This window comes from Petaurus breviceps, unplaced genomic scaffold (genome assembly GCF_028583685.1).
Source record: "Petaurus breviceps papuanus isolate PSGF00001 unplaced genomic scaffold, PetGlider_PUasm1.0 90825, whole genome shotgun sequence".
Taxonomy (NCBI): Eukaryota; Metazoa; Chordata; class Mammalia; order Diprotodontia; family Petauridae; genus Petaurus; species Petaurus breviceps.
The window spans coordinates 4,182,923-4,204,533 of record NW_027187353.1 but is presented as its reverse complement, the minus strand read 5'-3'; the positions used below and the strand labels follow the sequence as shown (position 1 = coordinate 4,204,533).

The 21,611-nt window shown below is 43.3% G+C and overlaps 1 protein-coding gene across 2 annotated transcripts; it reads left to right on the top strand.

The window, feature by feature from the left end:
- The first annotated feature begins 6,590 nt into the window (after window positions 1-6,590).
- CYP1A2 (cytochrome P450 family 1 subfamily A member 2) lies at window positions 6,591-15,976 on the top strand. Of its 2 annotated transcripts, XM_069071516.1 has the most exons (6): window positions 6,591-7,419; window positions 10,153-10,276; window positions 11,454-11,543; window positions 12,233-12,356; window positions 14,762-14,848; window positions 15,279-15,976. In XM_069071516.1, the coding sequence occupies exons 1-6, from the start codon at window positions 6,592-6,594 to the stop codon at window positions 15,574-15,576; spliced, it is 1,551 nt and encodes a 516-aa protein (XP_068927617.1). In that variant the 5' UTR covers window position 6,591; the 3' UTR covers window positions 15,577-15,976. The 2 variants fall into 2 exon arrangements, with proteins under 2 accessions (XP_068927617.1, XP_068927618.1); XM_069071517.1 differs by lacking the exon at window positions 14,762-14,848.
- Window positions 15,977-21,611: the final 5,635 nt, after the last annotated feature.

The following is a 21,611-nucleotide window of genomic DNA, read 5'->3' as shown; positions in this document are numbered from 1 at the left end:
CCCAGGTCTCTCCTGACTGTAAGTCCAGCACTCTTTGGGACACACCAAACTGACAAGGAAAACCTCAGTACTATTGAATGAGAAAAGTTTGTTTCTATGTATATCAGGAGGACAATAGGGAGGGGCTAGGAGCGAAATAAAGGGGTGACCGATTTTATAAGGAGGAAGATATCATCAAAGAGAAATCATTTAAGGAAATTAATTGTCATGCATCCTAATAAGGATGTGTTGGAGTTGGTCCTTCTTTCTCAAAGAGGACAATGGCATCAGGAAGATGATGCCATGACTTGCAAGTGGGTTGGATTTAAGTGAGGCAGGGCTGTGCAAAGTCACCAGCCTCACCTTCTCCTACAGAGTCATCTGGGTCCAGTGGACAGCTATACATCAGGATGACTGGAGATGACCCAGGATGCAATGGGAGACAAGGAACTGTTCTGTGGGAAGGAGGGGTAGGAAGGTCATTCTTAGGAACAATGGGGTTAGACTGGCCTCAGGAATGGGGGGAAGCAGTGATCAAAAGCTTACATATTAGGTAACTGACAAAGATAAGTGACTGACCTCAAGGAGTCCATAGTCTAATGGAAGAGGCAACCTACAAACAACTGTGGGCAAATATATTTTATTAGAAATATACAGAGAAGGTAACCTCACAGGGAAGATACTGTTAGTGGAGGCAGAGGGGAGACCAGAAATGGGCCCTGGTAGGAGCTGAATCTTAAAGGAAGCCAGGGAAGCCAGGGGCTAGAGGTGACAAAGGGTAGTATCCTAGGCAGGGAGGAGCAGCCAGGGAATGGACAAGAGAGTTTTGAGATAGAGTATCATGTGTGAGGAAGCCCAAGTGGGCTATCATGCCTGGATCATAGAGTAGGTGGGAAAGGTAGGAAGAGACCGAGTAATGAAGAGCTTTAAAAATTAAACAGAGGATTTTATGTTTGAATCCAAAAGGTAACAGGGAGTCAGTGGTGTTTATTGAGCAGAGGGGGTGACATGGCCAAACCTATGCTACAAGAAGATAATTTTGTCAGCTCTGGGACAGGTAGCATGTGGAGACACTTGAGGCTGCAAGAACTCCCAGGGTATTACAACAGTCCAAGTGTGAAGTAATGAGCACCTGTCCCAGGGTGCTATCTGTGTGAATGGACAGGAGATGCATGTGGAAAATATGGTGAGGGTAGAAACAACAAGAAAGCGACATTTGCAAGAGGGAAGGTTTTGGAGGAAAAATAACGAGTTCACCTTTGGACATGTTGGGTTTTGGATTTCCATGGGACATTTAGCTTGAATGTCTCGGATGCTGTTGGTGTTTAATGACTGCAGGTAAGGGCAGAATAACCGGATTTCAGAATTATCTGGGTATACATGATCAATGAATCCATGGGAGCTGATGAGATAGCTGAGGGAGTTAATATTAAGGAAGAAAAGAAGAGTTCTAAGGATACCCTTAAGGGAGACCCATGATGACACCGTGTCAGCTGGATGAAGATCCTTTCCAAGGAAACTGAGAAGGAGCAGTCGGACAGGTATGGATCTTCTCCAGTGCCTTCCTATTCCTTCTGGAATCAAATAGAAAATCCTCTCTTTAGCTTTCAAAGCTCTTCATAACTTGACCTTTCTACCTTCCCAGTCTTCTCACACGTTACTCCCGCTACCAAATGTATGAGCCAGGACAGAGCAGTGTTATTAAAATCTATCTAGGAGAGAGAGAGTATCAAGGTGCAAAAGGTGATCAAGAGTGCAGAGAAATGAAGAATGTTGAGGATGTGGAAAAGGCCAGTAGAATGGTGATTAAGAGATCACTGGGAACTTTGGTAATTTTCATTTGAGTGAAGAAATCAGTAACCAGCCTACAGAAGGTAAAGAAGAGAGTGAGAAAAGAGACAATATAGGCACCAAGAATAGATAACTTTCTCAAGGAATTTTGCCACAAAAGGGAGGAGAGATACTGGAAAACAGCTAGTGGGAATACTTGGATCTACTGAAGGTTGTTTCATTTTTGTTGTTTTTAAGGAAGTGGGAGACAGGCATATTTAGAGGAAGCAGAGAAGCAGTCTGTAGACAGGTCAGAGATTAGCAAGAGAATGGACATGACTTCTGGAGAATTCAGGATGGAAGGGGATCATTTGTGCATGTAGAGGGGTTTCCCTTGGTTAAGGAGAAGGGCCACCTCTTTGAGTGAGAGTCGGATGAAGGAGTGGGAGAAGGCATCTGAGTGTTGGTAAATGGCCTTACTTTTCCCTGTGAATTATGAAGCAGGGTTCCCAGATGAGAGGCAAAGGGTGGGCACCAGAAATTCTTGTTTTCTTGTCAGACAGCTCTAGTTGTTTGAAAAAAGTTTCTTTCCTTATAACTTCCATTATTTTGCTCCAAGTTATGCCCTCTGGTGCCATGCAGAACAAATTTTCTTTCATGTAAGAGGACTTCTAATATTTAAAGTCAACTCTGACGTCCCTTTTGTCTTTCTTTCCTTAAGCCAATATTTTTTTTTTGAGAGCAGGTAGTTTGCTTCAATCTGCATTCAAACTCTGTTCTTTGTAGTTCTTCCTCTGAATGTAGCCATCTCTCTCCATCATGAGTCTTTTGGAATTGTCTTATAACCCTGCATTGCTGAGAAGAGTCCAGTCCATCAAAGATGGTCATCACACATACGTTGTGTCTGTAATTGTGTACAAAGTTCTCCTGGTTCTGCTTTCTTAATCTTTTATGTGGCATGGTATTGGGACCCTCATCATCCTGGTCACCCTTCACTGGCTTTGCTTCAGCTTGTCAATGTCCTTCTTCAGGGCAGAGTCCAGCCAGTGAGGGTTGGGGAATCTCCTTAAGGCAGCCCCACACCTTCCAGGTAGATGTTATCTGTTCTATGTGCAGATCTTATCTGTTCTAGGTTTTCCCTGCCCGAACGAGGCAGAACAAGTTCAGGCTACAGGCTCATAGGATTGAGTGCTGAATCAAGACTTGAGAATCTCTGCTAAAAATTTTTGGACATGGCTAATATGGAGATTTGTTTTGCCTGACTGCATATTTCTTGCAAAGGGTTTGTTTTCCTTTTCCTTGCCTTTTTTTTTTTTTGGAGGAGGGAAGATGAGGAGAGAAATTAAATACTTGTTATTTAAGAAAATAAAGTACAAGTGCAAAACGAAATTTCTGCTAAGCAACCACAGTGTAGTGGATAAGATCCTAGCCTCAGAATCTGGATCCAAATCCCACTAGATACTAAATAGCTGTGGGGGCCTGAGCAATATGCCAAACTTTGGTTTCCTCATCCGTAAAGTGGAAGGATTGGCCTTCATTACTTGTATGGTCCCTTCTCATTCCAAAGAGGGGAGCTGAAAGGGAAAGCGTGCCTTCTTTGGACAAGATTTGTTTGATCCTCTTGCCCAAACTCATAATCTTCCAGATGAAGAAGTTAAGGTTGGGAGGGGCTTAATTTCCCAAGAGAACAGAACTGGAATTGGAATTCAGATTTTCTGAGACTAAAGTCATAATTTTAGTTTTTACTTTGCCATATTAGTGATTCCTCTAAGACTGTCCATTCCTCTCTTTCAATGAAAGTAGCATTCTGATAAGTGGGTCAGGGTAGAGGTTGAGGGAAAAGTGTCTGGGACTGGCCCTCCCTAGGCCTGGCCTTCACCAACCTTTGCTTTGCCAAAGTTGGGGAGTAAGGGAATATCCTTTGAAAAAATGAAGAATGCCAGCACTTGAAGGGAACTTAGAGGTATCTAGGAAGAACAAAAGGTCAAGAATGTCAAGGGAATTAGTGAGGAAAAATGTGAAGGAAATTGGTCTAGCATTCCCAAGTCTCAAAGTGTATTACAAAGCAGTAATCATCAAAACAGTCTTGTACTGGTTAAGAAATAGAGTGGTGAACCAGTAGAATAAATTAGGTACACAATACACAGTAGAAAATGACTGTTAATCCAATGTTTGATAAATGCAAAGATCCAAGCTTTTGGGACAAGAACATACTATTTGCCAAAAAATAAATGCTGGGAAAACTGGAAAGTAGTTTGGCAGAAACTAGTATAATGGAACATCTCATACTGTATATCAAGATGAGGTCTAAAAAGATACATGACTAAGACAAGGAGAAATCATAAACAAATTAGGGTAGTGTGGAATATCTTAGCTGTCAGATCTATGGATAAGGGAAGAACTGAGGACAAAACAAGACAGAGAGAGCATTACAGGAAGAAAATGGATAGTTCTGATTACACTGAATTAAAAGAGTTTTGCAAAAACAAATCCAATGCAGCCAAGATTAGAAGGAAGGCAGAAAACTGGAAAAACATTTTTATAGCAAGTTTCTCTGCTAAAGGCCTCATTTCTCAAATATATGAAGAACTGAGTCAAATCTATAAGGATATAAGACATTCTCCCACTGATAAATGGTCAAAGGGTATGAACAGGTGGTTTTCAGAATAAGAAATCGAAGCTATCTAGAGTCATATGAAAAAATGCTCTGAATCACTATTGATTAGAGAAATGCAAATTAAAATAACTTTGAAATACCATCAGATTGGCCAATATGACACAAAAGGTAAATGACATGTTAAGGGATGTGGAAAAATTGGGATATTAATGCATTGTAGATGGAGTTGTGGTATATGGTTGTGATAAAATAGTATTGTGCTATAAGAAATGACAAACAGGATGCTTTCAGAAACCCCAGGAAAGACATGGAAAGTGAAGAAAGCAATGATCCAAGACAGTTCCAAAGGACTTATCATGACAAATGTTATTCACCTCCAGAGAAAGAACTGATGGAGTCTGGATGCAGATTGAAGCATACTTTATTTGGAACTTTCTTTTTCTTTCTTTTGGTCTGTGTTTTCTTTCCAACATGGCTAACATGGAAATATATTCTGCATGACTAAACAAGTATAATCTATTTCAATATGCTTGCCTTCTCTAGGAGGGGGGAGGGAAAGGAACAAGAGAGAGAAATTGGAACTCAAAAATTTGTTAAAACAAATGTTAAAAATTGTATTATATGTAGTTGGAAAAAACAAAAAAAATTTTAAAATAAAAAGATTATTCTGAGAAGGGATCCATAGGCTTCACTATACTGTCAAAGGAAGCCATGACACATGAAAAAATGTTAAGAACCTTCATTTGTAAGTCCCTTGAGGGGGGAGACTGTGTTACTCACCTTTATATTTTCTCCAGAATCCAGTACAGTGATTTGCACATAGCAGGAGCTTTATAAACGGTGGTTGGCTTATTTTTTCACTTCCTTCTCCAAGGCAGCCACACTTTCCTTTGGCTCAGTGCCCCTGGAGTTTACTTCAACCTAGACCCAAAGAGGGAAAGGGATGCCCTTCCCCTCAAATCCAGTGTCCCTCTCTGCCCCTGGACCTTGTCCCAACACTGTAGCAGAGTTCTCTTTCCAGGAAGGAGTCAAGGGCTCACATCCAAGTTCAGATCCTTCCAATTTGGCTGGAAAGGTTTTCTGATCACCTGATAGGCTTTTCAGGGTCAATTAGGGAGGAAGAGTTACATAAAAGATGGTCCACCTTCACTTGCTGGACTGAGGAGACTCCAAAGCAGCTCATTCCAACCTCAGGCATCTCCAAGCACCAATATTCCACAGGTAACTTCCTTCAGCACTTCCTCAAGCTCTGGGGACCCTTCACTTCTAAGACCCCCATCACAAGGGACAATGGTTCTAGTAGTTAGATAAGGACTCTGAGTCTGTGTGTGTGTGTGTGTGTGTGTGTGTGTGTGTGTGTGTGTGTGTGTGTGTGCATACTAGGAGTACTGAGATCTGGGTTTTACTTCTGACAATGCCACTTAATCATTGTGGTAACTGAGCAAATTTCTGAACATGTCTGGGCCTCAGTTTCTTCTACTAGAAAATAAGAAGATTGGACTAGATCAGGAGTGCTTAACTTGGGAATTCATGCCCCTGTGGATACAGTTCAGAGGGTTGTGAACTTGGATGGCAAAAAAAATTTACATCTTTATTTTCACCAACTTAGAACAGAAATTTAGCTTTTCCTTCAATTATTAAAAACCATTATTGCCAGGAGCCCAGAGGTATTGTTAGACTGCCAAAGGGATCTAGGAACCCCAAAAGGCTAAGTACCTCTGGACTAACTGAATTTTGAGTCCCCTTCCAGATCTAATATTCCTTGATTTGTCCAAGACCATGAAATGGAAGGGAGGGGTGTTGTCTGAAGACCTCTCCACTCACCCATGAAGCTGGGAAACCCTGGACTAAGTGCAGGATTAAAAGCTGCTCCCCATTTATACCAGGGTCCTCCTGTGGAATTTTAGCCCTGGCCTGGGCCCTTACCTTGGGAGGCAGGTGTTCTGAGCTGAGGATGATATGGATCCTGGAGAACATTCACCCTGTCCACCCTGTCCTTGCTTGTATTCAGGGCTCAATGCTCCCACACTGCCATTTTCTCAGTACTAGAAAGGATTCACTAGAATGTGTGGGACTGATGTGTCTTGGGAGATCCAAGGTATGGCTCTTCCCATAGACTACCCTGCAGGTAGTCTCTTGCAGGACCCTGTCTCCCTCTTGATTCACCTGCCCTCCATGGCAAAGTCCCTCTGACTTCTTCCTTTTATTTCCATTCAGACATTAAGATGGCAGTGGGCCTGCTGGAGTCCATCTCTATTTCAGAGATTCTCTTGGCCTTTGTTGTCTTCTGCCTGGTTTTCTGGATCATTGACTCTTACCCTCAAAAGGTCCCCAAGGGACTCAAAAGACCACCTGGACCCTGGGCTTGGCCTCTGATTGGCAACATATTGACTCTGGGGAAGAATCCCCATTTGGCTCTGACCCAACTGAGAGAGAAGTATGGGGATGTGATGCAGATTCAGATTGGCTCCACCCCAGTGATTGTGCTGAGTGGCCTGGAAACCATCAGACAGGCCCTGGTGAAGCAGGGGGAGGACTTCAAAGGCCGGCCTGACCTCTACAGCTTCTCCCTTATTGCAGATGGCTATAGCATGACCTTCCACCCTGACTCAGGGGAAGTGTGGGCAGCTAGAAAGAAGCTGGCCAAGAATGCTCTCAATACCTTCTCAGTGTCTACCTCCCCATCCTCTTCCTCCTGCTACCTGGAGGAGCATGTGAAGAAGGAGGCTGAATGCTTGATTCAGAAATTCCAGGAGCTGATGGACAGGGTAGGATGCTTTGACCCCTCCAGTCATGTGGTGGTATCTGTGGCCAATGTCATAGGCGCCACGTGTTTTGGCCAATGCCATGCCCAGGAGAACCAAGAACTGATGAGAATCATTAATGAGAGTCACAAGTTTACTGAGGGTGCCTCCTCAGGCAACCCAGTTGACTTCATCCCCATCCTCCGCTACCTCCCAAACCCCAAACTGCAGAAGTTCAAGGATTTCAACCAGAAGTTCTTAAAATTCCTGCAGAAAACTGTCCAGGAGCACTACGGGGACTTTGATCAGGTAAATGCAACTGTGAGGTAGGGTCCTTTACCCTCCCTGGAGGCTCTTAGACTTGGCTTTCTCACCTTTAGCCTAGGTGGCACAGTGGCATAGAGAACACTGGGCTTGGAGTCAGGAAAACCTGAGTTCAAATCTGACCTTGGAGACTACCTGACTGTGCAACTGGGAAAATTATAGCACCTACCTCCCAGCATTATTGTGAGGATCAAATGAGGTAACATCTGTAAAGTTCTTGGCAAACTTAAAGGGGCTATAGAAATGCTAGGTGGTAGTAGTAGTAAAAAGTAGTAGTAGTAGTAGTAACCCTCCTTCTGACCCCTTCCCCACCCACTGGGAAGGCAAACAATGTGATATCAATTATACAAGTAAAATCATGTAATACATATTTCTATATTAAACACATTTCCCAAAAAGCAAGAAAAATAAAGAAAGTGAGAAAATTATACTTCAATTTTCACTCAGAGTTCATCAGTTCTCTCTGAAGGTGGGTAGCATTTTTCATCAAGAGTCATTTTACTGATCAGAGTAGCTACCTTTTTCACAATTGATCATCATTACAACATTGGTATTACTTTGCACAATGGTCTCCTGGTTCTTCTCACTTTAGTTTGCATCAATTCATACATGTCATACCATGTATGTATTTTTCTGAAACTACTTCCCTTGTCATTTCTTATAGCACAATAGTGTTCCATCACAATCATATGCCACAACTTGTTCAGCCATTCCCCAGTTGGTAAGCAGCCCCTTGCTTTCCCATTCTTTCCCACCACAAAAAGAGCTGCTATAAATATTTTTGTATGTTTAGGTCCTTTTGTTTTTTTCTTTGATCTTTTTAGGATAGAAACTTTGCGTATGTATTGCTGGGTTAAAGGGTCTACACGGTTTTATAGATAATTTTATAGTACAACTTTGGACATTGTTCCAAATTGTTTGCCAGAATTGTTGGACCAGTTCACAACTCAACCAATACTTTATTAGTATACTGAATTTTCCCTCCTCCCATCCAAGATTTGTCTTTTCAGATAGGTTTGAGGTGACACCCCACAGAAATTTGGATTTCTCTAATCAATAGTAATTTAGAGCATTTTTATATGACTAGAGATAGTTTCCATTTCTTCTTCTGGAAAATGTCTGTTTATATACTTTGGCCATTTATGAATTGAGGAATGGCTCTTATTTTTATAGATCTGACTCAGTTCTATACTCAGTATATATTTAAGAAATGAGGTCTTTATCAGAGATATTTTTGTAGAATTTTTCATATTACTTCATTGCCTATGGTACCTATTAGCAAAGTGTTGTTTCCCTGATTATCTCTTTTAATTAGGTCAATTTTTGCTGTTGCTTTGTCTGAGATGGTGATTGCTACCCTGCTATTTTAAATTTCAGCTGAAGCATATTAGATTCTGCCATATAATGCTGTGTGTTTCTTTCTGTTTCAAGTGTGTATCTTGCAAACAATATATTGATGGATTCTTGTCCCTAATCTATTCTATTTGCTTTTGTTTTATGGGTGAGCTCATCCTATTCTCATTCACAGTTATGATTACTGTACATTTCCCTCCACCCCATTTTCTCCTTTTCCCTCTCCCTCTTCCTTTCCCTCTCTTTCCCTCCTCCGCCTCTCCTCAAATTCTATTTTGCTTCTTACCATTGATTCCCTTAATCCACCCTCCTTTTTATCATGCTGACTTTCTCTTATTCCCCTCCCTTCCTATTTCCCTATTGGGTAAATTATATTTCTGTATACAGCTGAATGTCTAGGTATATTCTCCCTTCTTTGAATGAGTTCCCATGAGAGTGAGATTCAAACATTGCCTGCCACCTCCCTCCCATCTTCCCCTCCATTATAAAAGTTCAATTCTTGAAACCATCTATTTGAGAAAATTTTCCCCATTATATTATACACTCCCTTCTCCCTTTTCCCATTACAGCCCTCTTTCTCCCCCTTTCATTTTTTTTAGATCGTTCCAACATAATCAACTCCTATCCATGCTCTCTGTCTATGTGTACTCCTTCTCACTGCCCTAACAATGACAAAGTTCTTATCCATATCGCGTGGAAATCATTCCATATAGAATTGGGAGCAGTTTACCTTTATTGAGTCTCTTATGATGACTCTTTCATAGTTACCTTCCAGCACTCTTTCCACAAACCTCTGCTACGGTATCTCTGTGACCTCGAGTTACTCACTTCTCATCTCTGGACCTCAGGATCATTAGTTATGAAATGAACTTAATTCCTGCCCCGTCTACCTTACAGGAGACTTTTGAGAATTAAATGAGATAAGGAAGGGAAAGTGCTTAGAAGAAGTATATACTGCCATGTTCCTATCAGAGGTGCTTGTGAGTGATCATTGTTTACCCATCAAAACTCTATATCCAAAAGGCTAATTGTTTTCTTTGGGAGGTAGAGGAGGAAGTCAGGATTAGTTTTCACCTATGTTTCCAACAACCTTTTCTTTGCCTTGAAACAGAATCCCTGTAGAATGTTTGCACTAAGGTATATTCCAAAAAGAAATGCCACTGAAGTAGCAGACCACACATATAATCCCTTCACCTGGTTTGGTGTGAGCTTCCCTGTGACTCTCCTCCAAGAATGGATTATTAGTTCCCAAAATTGCCCTTGGCTCCAGAATCCCCAGGAGAGACAAATGGTGGCCATCATCCTTGGGCATCCTAGATGACAAAGTGAATATAAAATGGCCTCTTTACCTGTCATTTCTTTCAGAATAATATTCAAGATATCACCGGTGCTCTGTTCAAACACAACCAGCACAAGTCTCAGGAGAACACCAGCACCAGTGCACCAGAGAGGCTGATCACTGGTATCATCAATGACATTTTTGGAGCTGGTAAGAGCCAGCTTTTCTTTCCCTATGACCTGATGTCCCTGTCTAGGAACACAGCATTTTCATAGTGTGGTACCCAACCTGTATATGTGGGTCTCCCAGGCAAGACTGTAGCACTGTCATGGTACTCTGCATCCTATATGCACTCCACTATGAACTGCCACTAAAATGTTGACTTTAAAAAATTATTTTATACCAATTTATAACCTATCCCTCTTAATAATACCCCCATTGAACAATAACAACAAAAAAACCCCTGAAAAACAAAACCTTCATCATAAAAATGCATACTCCAGCAAAATAATTTGCTAAATTGGTCATACCCATACATACATTTCTCTCTCTACATTGTAAATTCATCATATCTCTGATAGAAGGTGAGCCTTTGGGACTTAGAATTTTTTTTATTGTATTGATGGGAATTGTAAGGTTTTTCCAAGTTGTTTTTCTCTACAATGTTGTCATTTTATAAATTGTTCTCCTTGCTTCCCCCAATTTAATCTGCATCAGTTCATAGAAATCATCTCAATTTTTTCTGAAACCAAACATTTGGTCATTTTTTGTGAGATAATAATATCCCATTATATTCATATACTATAGTTTGTTTAGTCATTCTCTCATAGGAAGATAGACCTTACTTTCTAATTTTTGAAATACTGAAAAACCAAAAAACTATGAATATTTTTGTACTTAAAGTTCTTTTTCTTCTTTCTTTGATCACCTTAGGGCATAGGCTTACCAGATGTATAGCTGAGTCAAAGGGGATGTACAGTTTCATAACTTTGGAGGCATAACTCCAACTGCTTTCAAGAGTGGCTGAACCATTTCACAGCTCTACTGTGCCCTGGTGTATCTGTTTTTTCCTAGCACCTCCAAAATTGCCATTTTCTGTTTTTCTCATCTTTGCCAGTATAATGGGTTAACAGTGAAGTCTCAAAGTTCCTTTAATTTGCATTTCTCTCATTATTATTGAACTCCCATAATACATGAGAGTCATAGGGACTGATGATGCTGAACAAGAACTGAGCCCCATTGAAGGGACAGAATTAGGAAATGGGGCATTTGCTCCCTAAAGACTGCATGGGAAGAGAGAAGAATTCTTAAGATCATGTGCTACATGCATGGATCTTCTGAGCTTCGTCCTCTGACCATTTCTTTCCTGCTGATCCACTCTATCCAGGTTTTGATACAGTCAGCACAGCCATTTCCTGGATCCTCCTGTATCTTGTGACTAAGCCTGAGATCCAGAAGAAGATCCAGGAGGAGCTGGGTAAGGGAATAAATACTGGACAGAATACATAGCACCTGAAAGTTTGCAATGTATTTTACATATGCCCTGTCATACTGTTGTCCCAACAAGACTGTCAGGGAAGTACCGTGGTTATTGTCTCTCTTTTATAGATAAGGAAGAAGATTTGTAGAGGTCAAGTAAACAAAGACCTAAGCATCTATTATGTGTCAGGCACTTCCCTGTGCATTGGGAGAGCCATAGCATATCCACAAAGAAAGATGAAAGAGTTCCTGCCCTCAAGGAACTTCCCTTCTAATGGGGAAGACAACATGTAAATAACTGCATAAAGACAAGGGAGGGAGAGAAAGGGAAAGCCAGTGGAGTTTATTGAATAGGGGGATAACATGGCCAGGATTTTGAGTCAGACAGATCCATTTAACCACTGAGAGGAGGAGGGACTGGAAAAGAGAGGCAAGGAGACCAACCATCAGACTGCTGTCTAAGTATGAGGAGGTTGTCCTTTGCCTATAGGCACACAGCAAATGTCAGGGGTAGAACTTGAACCAAGGTCTCTCTAGACTGCACATCCAGGATGTATTTTCCCTAACCCTACCACTTCTCAGGGTATAGAGTCTTCATGACTAACTAAAGGGGAGGGGAGGAACAAAGCCTCTGAGGGGAAGAGCAGGGAAGCTTCCTCCTCTCTCTGACTCTCCTCTTTTCTATAGACACTGTGATTGGCAGAGAGAGAAGCCCCCTGCTCTCAGACAGACCTCAACTGCCTTACATGGAGGCCTTAATCCTGGAGTTCTTCAGGCATACCTCCTTTGTCCCTCTTACCATCCCCCACAGGTAAAGCCCATTAAGTCTCCTCAAAATCCCTAGGTCATTCATCCCCTCCTCCTACCCCCACTGCCAACCTCATCCCTTCTGGCTGTGTTCCCTCAAGCTTCTCTGATTTAATCCTGACCAAGACCTTCTTCAGTTCTCCTCATCTCACTGCCACGTTTGTAGACTAGGATAGATCTTCCCACCTTCATTCTCTGCTTCCCACCTTCATACCAATGCTGTGCAGCTACATACCACACAGGCCATCACCTCCACTCCCTCCCTGCCTACAAATGAATCTCTGTCCCCTGTGACCAATGTGGGCTTTGAGAGGCCAATTTTGGCTTTATCTGGTTGCATCCCAGGCCTCCCCCTGAACTTCCTGGACATCTCTAACCCTGCTTTGATGTGTATACTTCCCCATGCCCTTTCTAGCTTCCCTTCATGTTTTCTTCCCTCCCCTATAGAATGTAAGCCCCTTGATGTCAGAAGATCTGAGGAATTCCCAGTGCTTAGTACAGTGCCTGGCAAAGAGAGAACTCTTAATAAAGGCCTGTTGGTTTGACTATCCATCCATCTATCTATCTATCTATCTATCTATCTATCTATCTATCTATCTATCTATCTATCTATCTATCTATCTACCTATCTCTCTCCACAGCTGGCAATGACCTTCCCACTAAGATCTCACTCAATCAATGAGTCAGTCAACAAGCATTTTCTTTAAAGTGCTCACTATGTACCAGACCCTTCCTCTAAAGCACCAAGGATCCAAAAGCCAGAATAATCCCTGCCCTCAAGGAGCTTCCATTCTCATGGAGGAAGTGACAGGGAAATAACTAAATAAATAGACAGAGTAGATGGAAGGGAATGTGAAAGGGGGAGGCCTTAGCAGCTTTGTTTTGTGACTGACACACTCCATGATGCTGCGAATTATAATAGCCCTTTGTTGTTGTTTTAGTCTAACTCCTCAGGACCCAGTTTGGGGTTTTCTCAGCTGAGAAACTCCAGTTTATTTGACAGATGAGGAAACTGGGGCAAACAGGGTGAAGTGACTTGTCCAGGGTCACCCAGCTAAGGCGTGACTGTACTGTCAAACTGTATGAATTGTGAAGGGAGGGACCATGGCTTATCCAAAATGTATACCTGCTCCAATGCCCAGGCCAGTGTCCTGCATCCAGGGCAGAATACAGATAAATATTTATTGCCTTTATAGGTTCTGCTGAAGAAGGTTCAGCCTCTCCAGCCCAACAATCTACATTCTTGCCCCCACTGACCTCCCCAGCCTTGTCCCCTCACCTCCCACCATTCCTTACTCCAGCCTTTAGCTGGAGCCATGAAGGTCTGTTCAGGGGCTCCCCCCACCTTCCAGTCCTATTTCTCATGGCTCCTGCTGCTTAGAATACATTTTCCATCTTCTGCTGCAGGGACTCATGAGATCTGCTTGATCCAGCCCAATTCCTTCCCCCCAAAGAATCATTCCCTGACTCCTCCAAGCCAGGCTGATCTCTCTCCCTTCTCCCCTGCCTCTCCAGTCTGGCCTTACTGTCTAAACCAGGCAATCTAGCCATTGTCTGCATACTGTCGCTGACCTTTCTCTTGTTGGTATGTCTGTGTGTGTGTGTGTTTGGGTGTGTGTGATGGGAGAGTGTGGGAAGGAGAGAAAGAGGGAGGGAAGAATGATGAAGAGAGAGAAGAGAGAGAGGAGGGAGGGAGAGGAAGAGAGACAGAGAGAGGAGAAAGAGGGAGGAAGGGAAAGAGAGAGGAGACAGAGAGGGAAATAGTGAAAAGGAGGAAGAGACAGAGAAAGACAGAGGGGGAAGAGTGAGGAAGGGGAATAGAGAAGAAGGGTAGGAGAGACAGAGAGGAGAGCGAGAAAGACAGAGATAGAAGAAAAAGGGGGAGTGAGGAAGGGGAGAAAATGAGAGGGAGAGAGAGGGAGAGAGAGACAGAGAGAGAGAGAGAGACAGAGAGAGAGACAGAGAGAGACAGAGAGAGAGAGACAGAGAGAGAGACAGAGAGAGACAGAGAGAGAGACAGAGAGAGACAGAGAGAGAGAGACAGAGACAGAGAGAGAAAGAGAGAGAGAGAGAGAGAGAGAGAGAGAGAGAGAGAGAGAGAGAGAGAGAGAGAGAGAGAGAGAGAGAGAGAGAGAGAGCATTTTCTTCTCCACCACCTGGGGGAAGAGACAATATTGTTTTGTGGCCAAGAGCTAGGCCTGCAGTAGGAAAGGTACTTATTGAAGTCCAGGATAGGACTAGAAGGGGAGGGGGAGAGAAAGGTAAAGTCAGCACCCTCCCTTTTCACTACAGAGGCTGGGGGACTGTGGCAGACAAGCAGCTAAGGCAAGGGCAGAGGAAGGAGGCACTCCCCAGGCTGCCCCTGCCCCACTGTCTTCTTGTCTGATGGAGGTCTCTTGTCCCTTTTAGCACAACGAGAGCAACAACCCTAAACAATTTCTACATCCCCAAGGGGACCTGCATTTTCGTGAACCAGTGGCAGGTTAACCATGACCAGTGAGTCTTCCCTGGGCCTTGGTGGGGTCTGGGCAGGGAGGCTTTGGTTTATCCAACTATGTCCATCAGCCAAGCCCAGGGGAAATGTAGCTGGGGAGCCATCTAAGCATAATTCCTGCTTGAAGAAGCCCTTCCTAATTCCTATCCATGACATGGGAAATTGGGGGCCTGCTTTGGCTAGCTGGGAGACACATCTGTCTAGAGCCAAGTGGTGTGGCCACAGAAGGCCTGACCTTGGAGCTGAGTCCCCTGTTGGGCTCACCTCCTGGGGAGATTGAAAGGGTATCCAGAGCAGGGTGCCCATTCGTATACCACATACCCCATCGCCATTGTTCCCCACTCCCCAACCCTCTGTCTGGATCTGGGGCTCTGACAGCTGTTTTGATGCCCTGCCCCATCTCCTGAAATCCTGTTTCTCTTCCTGTGACAGGAAAATATGGGAGGACCCATCAGTGTTCCGGCCAGAGAGATTCCTTAGTACAGATGGCACTATCAACAAGGCCCTTAGTGAGAAGGTGATTATATTTGGCCTGGGGAAGAGGCGATGCCTTGGGGAGACTTTTGCCCGGTGGGAAATCTTCCTCTTCCTGGCCATCCTACTGCATCAGATGGAGTTCAGTGTCCCCTCTGGAGTGCAGATAGATTTGACCCCAACCTATGGGCTGACCATGAAGCCTGCTCGCTGTGAGCACTTCCAGGCCCGGCTGCGCTTCCCCAGGAATGGTTGAGCAGCCATTGTCCAGGGTTGGGGTATGGGCTCCTTCCTCCTCTCCTTCCACATACTTGGTGGGGCTAGTTCAAGGAGTCATGTCCCTGGCAGGGATATACATTGCTTCTCTAGCTCATTTTCATTTCTTCTTTCATTCAAACCCATTAATTTCTGAAAGGAAAGGGGAGGGCTTGGGGCACAGACCCCCCTCCCCCCAACTCTATAACATGCCTGACAAATGGTCATGAAATCTTTGCCAGAAGATCTCCAATTTGGCTATGAGATCAAATGTTGACTTGCACTAAGCTTGTCACTCACTGAGATCACCTGGATTGTTTGCATGAAAGCTGCTTTCTTGCCTTGCCTCCCCAGCCTTGTACTTGTGAAGCTGGTTTTGAATCCAAGTGTAAGACTTAGCATTCATCTTGATTAAATTTCATCTTCTTCACTCTGGTCCCATGTTCATGGCTATCATCAGTTGTGTTGGCTGCTCCTTCCCTACTTTGTACGTCTGTAGGTTTGATAAGCCTTTATCCAAGTCACTGAGATAAACGCTCAGTAACACAAGGCCATGCACAGATCCATGGCACACTGTTGGAGACCTTCCAAGATGCCATGGAGCCATCAATGACTGTTCTTTGGGCCCAGCCAAATCTACCCAATTATACTATCATGTAGCCAGGAGTGAATTGGTAAATATTTAACAACCAGCTCTCTGGTGGGGTGGCAGGGGAATGTATGTATGCATGATACACTTCTAAATTTAATCTGCATTATTACCATTCTCTCCATCACTTAGTTAAATCTAAACAATCAGCAAAACAATCAATCAAGCCATGGTGTGTTGTATTTGACAATTTCTGAGTTATAAAGAATACTGAAAATTTTACCTAAGCTCTCAATGGTACAATTTAATTCCAGCATACTCCTATATCGATTCTATATCTCTCCATTAACAAAAAAAATATCATGAAAAACTCGATCAAATTATTTGTTAAAAAATCTAGGCAAGGCCCTGCTAGGTGGCGCAATGAATAGAGCACTGGCCTTGGAGTTAGGAGGGTCTGAGTTTAAATCTGGCCTCAGACACTTAACACACACACACACACACACACACACACAAACTAGCTGTGTGACTGTGGCCAAGTCACTTAACCCCAACTGCCCTTCAAAAAGCAAAATGAAATAAAATAGAATAAAATAAAAAATCTAGGCAAAGATTATCTACAGAAATTCCTTGATATTCCAAGTTAGAAATCCTGTAAAAAAAAGTCATACTGCTGTTTTTTTTTAAAGTCATCATATAAATTTGGCTTTTAGAGCCAAGTCAAAGTTTTTTTATTATTCACTGTTTTGTATTATTTAGGACTTTGTTCCTTTTCATTGATATAGATAATGGACAATTAAGTATAAATAAAAAATAATGTACTGAATGAGGGGTGGTGAACAGAGTGGGCCACCCCTATGGAGAGAGAGGAGAATATATAAGCTAAGCCTGTCAAATGTCCCCCATACCCCACCTCCTCTCAGACCCCAATGGAGACAGCCAAAGAGCCTGAACTGAAGATCCTTTGGGAATAATAGCGCTTTCCTAGATCACTTCCTCTGATTCCAGAATAGACCCCATGGATATAATGGAGGGGAGTAACTCCCAGGGAGAAGGGACCCACCATCCTCCCCAGTCTCACCAGCACTAACATGTGCTGCAGACCAACTGCCACCAACTGTCATGTAAACAGGGGCAATAGCAGCATGCCCTCCCCGCTTCTCACCCACACCACCCCCACACACTGGCCCAGGCCCTGAAGCCATCATCTGGAGAATCACTCTCCAGCCCATTCCTTCTCAGCAACCACAAGTACTGCAGACCCAGCACCATCACAGTCCCTGGCACTGGCAAATGTTTCAGTGTCAAAAGTGGAGTTGATGCTATTAGTGGAAATGGCACTGAAGGAGAGACATCACCATCTTCCTTGCTGCTGCATGAAAGGACCAGAGGAGCTTTCCATCTGCCTTGTGCTGAAGCCTCCTATGTGTCCTCTGTCCTGCTCTAGATTGTGAGCTCCTCCAGAGCAGGGGCTGTCCTGCTTTCCTTTCTGTATCATCAGTGCTTTTCACATAATAAGCATTAATAAATGCTTTTTTCATTTATTCATTCATTTGTATTCTTTCATCTACTTATCCATCCATTCACTGGTTGAACAGCCTGGGTGGGGGTGGGGGGATGGTGGTAAAAAAATCCAAAAAGGGAAGTAAAGAGAAAAAGAAAGGAAGGTAGAATGAAGGGAAGGGAAAGAAAGGAAGTAGAAGTAGGAAGGGAAGAGAAGAGAAGGGAAGGGCAAATCCTTGTAATAAATATGTCTAGTTAAACAAAACAAATTTCTGCATTAGCCATGTCCAGAAATGTCTTCGTCATTGAGCATCTTAAGCTCATTCCCTCTCTTTCAGGATGTGGGTAACATGCTTCATCATTGATCCTCAGGTATCATGGTTGGTCACCTGTACTGACCAAGTTCTTAAAATTTGTCAAAGTTGCCTAACATTCTACATCCAAAGACCCCTTTCAGCTCTAACAGTCTCCATTTTAAGATTTCTCCAAACTCTGTACTTTTCTCATCCTAAATTTATAATGATTGCTGGAAAATTATTTGGAAATATGCTCCCAAAACTAAACCAGCTATTCTGCCACTGGGTCAATACCCAAAGAAAGAAACAAAGATTTTTATGTACAAAAATATTTATAGTAGCTCTTTTGTGGAAGCCAAAAATTAGAAACTAAGGGACTGTCCTCTTATTGGGGAATTTTTAAACAAATAGTGATATATCAAGGTAATGAAATCTTATAAAACCATAAGAAGGTATGTTTCAGAGGCAACTGGAAAAATCAATATGATATGATACAGACCAAAGTGAGCAGAACTAGGAAAACAATTTATAGAAAGACAATGACGTTGTAGAGAAAAACAACTCTGAAAGACTTTAAAACTCTGATCAATGTCATCATAAAACATGAGTCCAAAAGAATGACCATAAAATGTGCCACTCATCTCCTGAAAGTGAAGGGAGGAGCTAAAAATACAGGAAAAGACGTGGGTTCTCAGGGATGGCCAATGTGGGAATTTGTTTTCCTGGACTAGATAGCTAGGTGTTGAGAGCTGCAATTTATTTTATTTTATTTTTTAAAATTTTATTGGTTGGGGGCAGCTAGGTGGCACAGTGAATAGAGCACCAGTCCTGGAGTCAGGAGGACCTGAGCTCAAATCTGACCTCAGACATTTAACACTTACTAGCTGTATGATCTTGGGCAATTACCATGCCTTGCCCCCTCCAAAAATAAAAAAAAAAAAAAGATATTTGCTCAATGGGACATAGAAGTAGTAAAAGGAGGCACAGATTAACTTTTTCAAAAAGCAAAGGCTCTTTATGCTCTGAAATGTCCCATTTATTTTAATGTAATTTACGTCTTTACAGTGGTGCTGCTGCTCTGAACTAAAACTCAGGCATGGAACTCCACTGTTGTAGGGAACAGGGGGCTATAAATTGCATCCTCTTGCTCATAAAACAAGTATTTCAATCCACTGTCTTAATGTGTAGGCCTACTATCGATATTACTTCTTTTCAGAATGGATTGAAAATATGTAATATCTCAGGTGCAGAGGATTTAAAGGGGACATCATTTGTATTTTAAATCACAGCATCAGCTAAGAGTCATGTACTATAATAAAATTAAATTTTAAAAAGTCATGAAGAGGATAAGGAGAGAGCCTCTCCCTTGACTACCAGGTCCTCCCCAATCTCTTGACTACTACTCTGGAGTAAATGCTAGGAAAGAAGGATCCTGAGGTCCTCTAGAGAAAGCAAAAAAAAACTGTCATTCATCTTTGAAAAGAAGAAGAAAGGGGGCAACTAGGTGGCACAGTGAATAGAGCACCAGCCCTGGATTCAGGAGAGCCTGAGTTCAAATCCAGGCTCAGACACTTAACACTTACTGGCCATGTGACCTTGGGCAAGTCACTTAACCCCAATTGCCCTGCCCTACCCCCTCCAAAAAGACAAAAAAAGAGTAAAGAAAGATGTGGATATCAGAGGATGGGAGGCAGAGTAATCTCTGTAATCTCAGAGTAATCAGGGAGGATCCTGAGCTCTTCTGGGGACAGCAGAAACAAGTGTCATTCATCTTTGGAAAGAAGTATGTAAAGATGTGGAGATCAGTATACTGAACAGAGTACAGGAGAAACTGCGTGTCCCTTCCTTTCTAGAATTCTGACATGCCAGCAACTTTGGGCTGTGAGGAGATTTGTGTAAAAGGAGTTGTGTTTTCTTATTGTTTCCTATTATAATGGAATGGAGCAAGCATTTATTATATACCTACTGTATGTCTGGCACAATGTTAAGTGCTTTACAAATATTATCTTATTTCATCTTCACAACAATCCCAGGAGGTGATTTAATTACCCCCACTTTATAATCAAGGAAACTGAGGCAGGCAGCAGTTAAATCCCTTGTTCAAGGTTATAAAGCTAGTAGGTGTCTGAGGCTAGATTTGAACTCAGGTTTCCCTAACTCCAGGCATGGTACCCTATCCATTTTATCATCAGCTGCCTCTGAGGAGAAGTGACTGAGATGAGCTGGATCGAGTAATCTAACCCACAGGCCCTGAAAACTGCTCAAGGTCTAAGGATAAAGGGAGAGCTGGGGAGCTGGCTGAGGCCTGGGAAAGGGTCCATCGAGTGAGTCATCAAGCTGAATAAGGGGAAAATGCGGGAATCCAGAAAAGGAGAGATCTGTGTGTGAATCCTGTAGGTGAATAGCCCTATGTATACATGGCAAGCAGAACTCACCCCAGCAGCATCCATGCTGATGGAGGAGAGCAGGCAGGCCCCCTTCTCAAGGGGCTTCTGCTCTGCCCTGAGAGAGAAACACAGCTGGGGGAGGAGAGATTGGAAGGCACAGCTCTCCTGGAAACTTTTAACTGGAGAGACACAAATAGCTATGCCCTTAGGGAATCCCAGGTGTTCTGGGGTAGGGGGAGAAGGAAGACACAGGCTTCCACCCACAGGTAACTGCTACTCTGATGCTAGAAGGGAAGTTGCCCTGTTCTAGAGAAACCAGGACCAGAATAAACCAAAAGAAAACTCATTGCGTGGGCAGAAGTGAAGCACAGAGCTGGCTATTGCCAGGGCCTTGTGCCCTCAGGAGCTCCCTGACTCCACCTTGGTGAGAGGAACCCAGTGATCACTCAGTCACTCCATGGTCACCTCCCTCCCCAGGTATCTCCTGTCCTAGCCTGTACGTTTTGTCTCGTCACATCTATTTGTACAGAAGACACCAGATTCCCAGCCAACCGGCTTCTCACGAATACCTGGCCAATCTTTAACCCAGACTGACAAGGCTCCTGCTTCTCAGGCCAAGAGCCAGAGGAGGGGTAGGGGTGGCTGTGACACTGTCGCTGGGACTTTGTTCTCCTCCCAGGGTGCTGGGAGGTGGTGAGACAGAAGGAAGCATTGGAGGTGGGAAGCCAGGGGGCACCAGGGAACCATACAATACAACCCAGTTGGCCTCTTTCTCAACCCATCTTCTCCTCCCCAGCCCATTTCAGACTGTGGATTCCCACAACCCAATTTCTGGACAAACACATATACAAAGCTATGCTTTGCTGGTGGTGTAGTGGTTAGAGCCCTGGGCCTAGAGTCAGGAGGACCTAAGTTTAAATCTGACCTCAGATACTTAGTAGCTGCATGACCTTGGGAAGTCACTTAACCTCTATTTGCCTCAGTTTCCTCAACAGTAAAATGGGGATAACAGCGCCTACCTCACAGGGTTGTTTTGAGGTTCAAATAACCCCATTTGGTGTTTTCTTGCCAAAGATACTAGAGTAGTCTGCCATTTCCTTCTCTGGGTCATTTTACAGTTGAGGAAACCAAGGGAGACAAGGTCAAGTAATTTGGCCAGGGTCATACAGATAGTGTCTGAGGTCAGATTTGAACTCAGGTCTTCCTGACTCCAGGCCTGGAGTCAAGCTCTATCCCTTGCACCACCTCTCTGCCCTAATCT

Coding starts and splice junctions, on each gene's coding strand:
- CYP1A2 (XM_069071516.1), top strand. CDS start 6,592: ATGGCAGTGGGCCTGCTGGAGTCCATCTCTATTTCAGAGATTCTCTTG. Junction 11,544..12,232: donor GAAGATCCAGGAGGAGCTGG/GTAAGGGAATAA, acceptor TCTTTTCTATAG/ACACTGTGATTGGCAGAGAG. Junction 14,849..15,278: donor TGGCAGGTTAACCATGACCA/GTGAGTCTTCCC, acceptor TTCCTGTGACAG/GAAAATATGGGAGGACCCAT.